Source organism: Pecten maximus, chromosome 6 (assembly GCF_902652985.1).
Source record: "Pecten maximus chromosome 6, xPecMax1.1, whole genome shotgun sequence".
Taxonomy (NCBI): domain Eukaryota; kingdom Metazoa; phylum Mollusca; class Bivalvia; order Pectinida; family Pectinidae; genus Pecten; species Pecten maximus.
The window spans coordinates 10,262,056-10,268,922 of record NC_047020.1 but is presented as its reverse complement, the minus strand read 5'-3'; the positions used below and the strand labels follow the sequence as shown (position 1 = coordinate 10,268,922).

The 6,867-nt window shown below is 34.2% G+C and overlaps 1 protein-coding gene across 2 annotated transcripts; it reads right to left on the bottom strand.

The window, feature by feature from the left end:
* Nucleotides 1–216: 216 nt before the first annotated feature.
* LOC117328927 lies at nt 217–5,187 on the bottom strand. 2 transcript variants are annotated; one of them, XM_033886545.1, is made up of 5 exons: nt 4,922–5,187; nt 4,533–4,664; nt 2,590–2,715; nt 2,252–2,330; nt 217–1,691 (listed from the first exon to the last, which is right to left on the bottom strand). In XM_033886545.1, the coding sequence occupies exons 3-5, from the start codon at nt 2,657–2,659 to the stop codon at nt 1,466–1,468; spliced, it is 375 nt and encodes a 124-aa protein (XP_033742436.1). In that variant the 5' UTR covers nt 2,660–2,715; nt 4,533–4,664; nt 4,922–5,187; the 3' UTR covers nt 217–1,465. The 2 variants fall into 2 exon arrangements, with proteins under 2 accessions (XP_033742436.1, XP_033742437.1); XM_033886546.1 differs by lacking the exon at nt 4,922–5,187 and having other exon boundaries at nt 4,533–4,703.
* Nucleotides 5,188–6,867: the final 1,680 nt, after the last annotated feature.

Sequence of the window (6,867 nt, the reverse complement as noted above, 5' to 3'; positions counted from 1 at the left end):
GAACCAGCTTCATGCTCCCATACTGACATGCTTATCTGCAAAGTGTGTACGATGTGGGATTATCTGTTTTAGTATTGTTGGAACAATTAATTATATGTCCGTATGTCCAAACTAGTGTAAAACTACATAGCTTGGACTTCCGCCTCATAGGAGAGGACAGAAATGGCTCCATGTATTTGAAATACTGCATAGTATCGAAAACCACACGTCTATATCATATTTTGAAATATAGTTTATTAAAATGTGCAAACATACTAATTAAAGCAGAATTGATAATAAAACCTTTGGACACATTGGGTGTCTAACGTCACATTATGCCTTACACCGTCTATTAACCGTGAATTAACCGCATAATTTTACCAACTTCATGTTTTATGGGGCATTGAATGCTCAAACGCAATAATGAGATACTAAATGTGTATGTTCCGAACTGGTGTCAGTATTCAGGAGAAAAGTTAAGGAATCCACAGCGAACAATGGAAGCTATCCTTATCATCAATTGGTATTCTGAAATATTTTAACACATCATCACATTAAGGCTCTTCCTGCTCATTTTTAGAAACCCTATGTTAGCGTGAAATGCAACATTATTAGGAAACATGACCAACTAACTTTGAACAACAACGTTCATGAAATAAGGGATGATTTAGGTAAAAGTTTTCTATTTCAAACTGTGTTAAGCAGACACATCCTAGACATTGATTACATAAAGGTTGCACCCAGAACGACTAAGAAATACACTTTGATGTAATAAATACTACTGGTGTGAAAGATGATGACTTTTTATACTGGTTAAACTTTGAATGGAATTAACAGGAAACTTGTATATTAACTAAAAATAATCTAAAGTTTATTCTGAAGTAAAAACTTCGGGATCAATTTGTTCAGAAATGGTTTAATGATGTGGATGTACTTATGTGTAAGTTTAAATTCCAAATTGAAGACTATTTTATTAAATTGAAGGTAAGAGAACGAAAAAATATTGTAAAACTTTGTATTTGCATTTAATGGTCGAATTTGTCCTTTCCGGTGACGAGGATAATTATTTATGTGTTTGTAATTATGTATAAGTATGCCAAATTGTAAATGTATATACATTCCAAACTATTATTGTACATACCCTAATCTAACAAAAATGAAGTGTTAAGTTTCTCTGAGTAATGGTGTTGTACTCTCAAATGTTACTAAATAAAGTGTGTATAAGATTTGTTTTTTCGCCATTTGTAAATTTTGCTTCTTATTTGTGACCGCATGTAACACATATGTATGTCGGAGTGAACAATACAAATCTGTAATCTGATTTGAAATGCACATCATTGTCTGAGTTTCTACAATAAAATCGGGAATAAAGATATTAAGAACACGCTTGTGCATTATCTTAATCTACGAACTGTAGCAAAGTAAAGATATCCAGCTTATCGTCTTGTAGAAACAGAAAGCATGTCTCTTCTAAACCACACAGTCTTTATTCGTAGTAGCAAAACCGCATCTCAAGGTACGCATTTTCTAGGAATACAAGGGCATGACTACCATGCAACTCGTCAAAATTGTCCGTATCCTCGGTGTCAAATTGGATGTACTCCTCTCTGACAGTCATACCAATGACCTCCTGGCAGTCGCCAACAAAGCGGAACAGGTAGAAGGGGTTGGCCGTTGGAAGCTGTATTGGGACGCTGGACAAACCGTTGTTCCTGATAATAACAATACATGTTTCATAGATAAGAGAATGAACACGGAACATCTACCTTTCTTACATCCCCGTGTTTTAAATGTCCATGCTTCAGTATACAATGGGAAATTATACTAGTTATGTAATAGATTATGTTTTCTATACACAATATAAACGAATAAATTGATTATAATTAGGCATTAGTTCAATTTGTTTCATGCTTCGTTTCAGCTTTTGAAATATGCAAATATATTCGAATAATTTGTCATCTTTATCTCCTCAGTATAACACGAGTATATTTAGTATCACCGGATGGAGCTAAGTTCAATTCCTTTTTCCCGGACTTCTTCCAGGTCATATTGTAGATAATGACAATGTCATCGATTCAGAAATTGGAATGCATTTTCTATTCCTTTGATGCTCCATAACTAGAACCATACTAAATCATTAGTGAAGTGATTGTTTAAGATAATCAAACTATCGCGATTAACACAGTCAAATGTGTCCTACTGTCCACAGTGTGACTCATTAATAGACTACATATACTGCTTTATCCACAAGTAAGGAATAAAATGCGGATACCTGCAGCAGAAGGACATGTTGAAGTCTAGATCATATATGTCGTCTTCTTCGTCGAGAAAGATGTATCCAGTTTGAAAATCTAGAGGTTGAAATGAAACGTCATAATGTACATCTGCCCAGAAAACAATTATTTTGACAGCACGTTCTACAAAGTGTTGGTCAAAGAATTATTCTTAATAATCTAAATAATATACATTTTCAAATCATGATTATGCAAAGCTGAATTCATTTTCAATTCACTATGCAAAATGTCTTTTGAATTAAATAATTATTCATAATTTGATAAAAATGCTTAATTGTTGCGTTATCTGTTGTTATTTTGTTGGAGAAGAAAATACCTGATGGACATTCTGTCGATAGAAAACAGTAGTCACCAGCTGGCCAGTCGTAGGTTCCAAACTCTGACATTTTAGAACATGAGGGTAGCTCTACAATGTCGTTAGTCGAATTCGCCTTTTGGTTTTCTAGAAATGTTTCAAAATACATATAAATTACTGTATGATGAGACTGCTCGCAGTGTCAGACCCATCTGGGATGATCGTTATTGGGTCCTATATTTGAGAAACGTTATGATATTTACTCATCATATACAAGCGTAACACAATATACCCAATCCGTAGACACCGAAGTAAATTTTCTGGATGATAAACTTGACAAAAGATATTTGCTCTACGCGTTAATATAAACATTGTCAAACATATAATTAATATGTCAAAGACATTAGTCATGTGTCAAAGACATTATTCATGTGAAAAAGACATAATTCATATGGCAAAGATATCTTTCATATTGCATAGCAGGAACTTACATACTATACATGTCCCTGGTCAAAGACATGCTTCACTTGTCAAAGAAACATAGCAGAAGTCATATATATCGAAAGTATAAACAATATGGACTATAACAATAACCTTAACTGTTGTGTTCTATTTTCATTATCAAAAAGGAGGATTAACAGGAAAATAAGTTTAAGCTTTACTGCCCGAACGACAAAATATATTGTGTGAGTAGAATGAGTCAAGGTCAAATGTGGTTAAATATTCTTCTTTATAATCAAGATTACCAGGGTCATGGTATTGGAAAAGTGAGAATAAAAGGTTACCAAATTTGTTCAAATGAATGACATTGACTCTCTCTAAAGGTCACAAATGGTCAAGAGTGTAAGAACCTTTAAATTATCTATCTCGTTTACAAAAGGTCTTTGCCAATAACATTTGGTCAACAGCATGTTTGGTCCATGGGCTAACACATATGCTCAAATGAATGGTTGTGGCCAGTTTTTAATGAAACAGAAGTCAAATATGATGAAATATTCAAATTGATTTTCTTGTGTATCTCAATTCAAGAATGGTATTGTGAAATACGTAAAACAACTGCAAACAGAGGCTATTGATTTGAAAACTAAAAATCTAATGTTGACAAATTCTTCTCGAAACACGATTACGAATGCCACATTGTGGTTAATTATGAATAGTTTCAAACGGGAGGTACAGCTGACAATACCATCAATAAATATTTACGAAGATACAAATCAATCGTACACAAGTAAAATGTTTTTTTTACTGAACATCCGGAAGGTCGTTATAACGGATATCACTAACCATCAAATAGTTAAATACTCAGTGTTTTTAAAATGCAAGCGTGGGTTGTTGCCTACCAAAACGCCTACAGACACTTAACGATACCAAATGGAACAGAATAGTTACCTATGAATCGATATACATTATTTAAAAAAAATATATATCCTCCTACTAAATGCAATATACACCAAATGCATTGATCTTATTTCACCACTATTACATGTTCAAACTTTTAATGAAATGCAAATTGTTATTATTTTGTTAAGGTTCAAACTATTTCTATCCGCATTTCTAATATCGATCTCACTTTTACATATACCATTTTCTCTTACCCTGGACAAGGATATCCACAATTTTACCGGTCTTGAATTAAATCTCATACTAAGTTGAGAATAGCTACACGTGTTCTTTGCACGTTCTCAACAATTGTATTTCGTCACTTCAACAATACAATGACGTCACGTCGACAATTCAATCACTTCACGTCAACATTTCCTTGCATTCATGTAACGTCAATATAAGAATACATAAGGGGGTGAATATTGTAACAGAAAAACAATCATTTACCTCCATGGAAGTGAGACAGGGGAATCTCAACCCTCGGTGTAAGATACTCGACAAGCCTCGTGTTTGGTTGAGATTCCCCTGTGTCAACCCCAATGGTTGGAAGGTTCTATAAATACTATTAAAATTATATTTACGCTGTATGTGATTCCCAGGGCTATAGTTGGTGTTCCCTCAGGTCTCCATGTACAATATAGTGGAGTTGGAGTACCAGTCTTTCGGACAGTCAAGGTTTGGGGTTATAAGAGCGTAGACTCCGCGTGGCCATACTAGTGGAAAAATAAACATATAAAATCCTTAAATGATACAAAAAAAAAAAAAAAAAAGAAGCGAATTACATTTTGACAAGTGCAAAACAACATTTAATTGTCAATTGCATACATTAAAATTGCTTCAAACGTGAACAATTAATTGTTTTATTATTATTATTATTTTATTCATTTTTCAAATAAACTGGAACTACCGAGTCCCAAGATGTATATGTTGAAGGTCACCATACATACACGTAAATGATAATGTGTCCTACCTTCGCTCCTTAGGTGAAAGAATGTGCAACCGGGTATGGTATCCATAGAACTGCACGTAGCAATGTCAAAGACACTCTCTCGGAGCAGAAGTTCACATACAGATCTATTGTTTGCATCACATATGTTTAACCCTATGCATTTGCTCGCGACGGAAAAATTTTCAGTCCATCGAATACACTGTCGGGCACATTGAAGCTGGTCCAATGTGTTATTGTATATGTTTCCGATATCGGAATATGGCAAGTTGACATCGTACGTGGAATCGCCACATACACTCTCAAAACTAAAGTTTTTCATGGAATATGCCCAAGCATAATGCAAACATTGAAAAATAACGTACAGAATACACAAGAATTCCATTTGTTTGCTATATTACTTCCAATGCAATGCTAGTTGAAACGCCTGGTGTTGAGAGACAATCCCACGTATATGCCTGGTGACCAACTGATGAGTGTTTAAATAATTCATGGCTACCGGACTTTAGGCTCCACCTACATGCTGCTATTGGATAATGAACACATGTTAAGCTATCATTTAATATCAAATTGAAAGATGAAGCATTGTGTTTCATCTCTTCATCTTTAATCTCCTAATGGCTGCTGGAATGATTCTTCATGTAATTCTAAATGACATTACGTACCACTGTTTTATGTTATTAGATTGGTGTGTTACGAACTTGTGTGTATGATGGTGACTATAACGTCACCCAAATGGCACAGAAAGAGTAATGAAACAACCAAAACACAACAACAAAAAACAAAACAAACAAACGAAAAAACAAACACAAAAACCGATGTATATGGAAGTTCTTACACACGTACTTAGGCAATTTGTAAACTGTGTGAGCTTTCTCTAACTTTGACATTACTCGTCAAACAAATTAATTCAAAGTCCACTCCAGATACAGGACTGTTGTATTGCACTGGGCAATTAAAAAGAGATGTCCAAACAATATGTGATCAATACAGGACGCACTTTAGCTATATTAATGACCTGACGATACAAATCCCTCTTTTTCATAATTTACATGTTCAATATATAAACGAGAGAATCAATCAATAAATCTCATTTAGTAATGTGGGGACAAGGAGAAACAACATATGTATTGTTTATACATGTATGTGTGGTGTGGTGGGTACATGGAGAAACACTTAATATATTGTTAATATGTGTGGTCTGGGGGATACGGACAAACACTAAATGTATTGTTTATATGTGTGGTATGTTGGGGACACGGAGAAACACTAAATATATTGTTTATATATGTGGTCTGGTGGGGACACGGAGAAACACTTAATGTATTGTTGATATGTGTTGTCTGGTGGGGACACGGAAAAACACTAAATGTATTGTTGATATGTGTGGTCTGGTTGGGACACGGACAAACACTTAATGTATTGTTGATATGTGTTGTCTGGTGGGGACATAGAGAACGACTAAATGTATTGTTGATATGTGTTGTCTGGTGGGGACATGGAGAAACACTTAATATATTGTTTATATGTGTGGTTCGGTGGGGACAATGAGAAACACTAAATGTATTGTTTATATATGTGGTCTGGTGGGGACATGGAGACAAATTGAATGTATTGTTAATACGTGTTTGATAATTGCAGTATCTGTATCATTCCGAAGTTATCAAGAGGTTGATATAGTCTGTGTCTGATGCCATTTCATCTTCCAGATTTTGTCAGAAATTTGTTGAAGTTAAATTTTTTTTTTTTTTTTTTCGGAATCTTTTAAGTACATTAATGTACACCATGTATCGTTCCTATTTGGTATAAATGTTTATTTTGTTCGTGGTGTGATGATACCGCAAATTGCTTTAAATCTCAGAATGTAAATGATGAAATATATATTGTTTTCATGGTGAAGTCATGTTTTTACTTTTCCATAATGCAATAATGGTGATACTATTTTCTTCATTACAATTATTCATGTTTGC

What these genes read in the sequence shown, in the direction of transcription:
- LOC117328927 (XM_033886545.1), bottom strand. Translation starts at nt 2,659, where the DNA reads ATGTCAGAGTTTGGAACCTACGACTGGCCAGCTGGTGACTACTGTTTT. An exon ending in ATCGACAGAATGTCCATCAG is followed by an intron (nt 2,331 to 2,589) that starts GTATTTTCTTCT and finishes TTCAACCTCTAG; the next exon opens with ATTTTCAAACTGGATACATC. An exon ending in AACATGTCCTTCTGCTGCAG is followed by an intron (nt 1,692 to 2,251) that starts GTATCCGCATTT and finishes TGTTATTATCAG; the next exon opens with GAACAACGGTTTGTCCAGCG.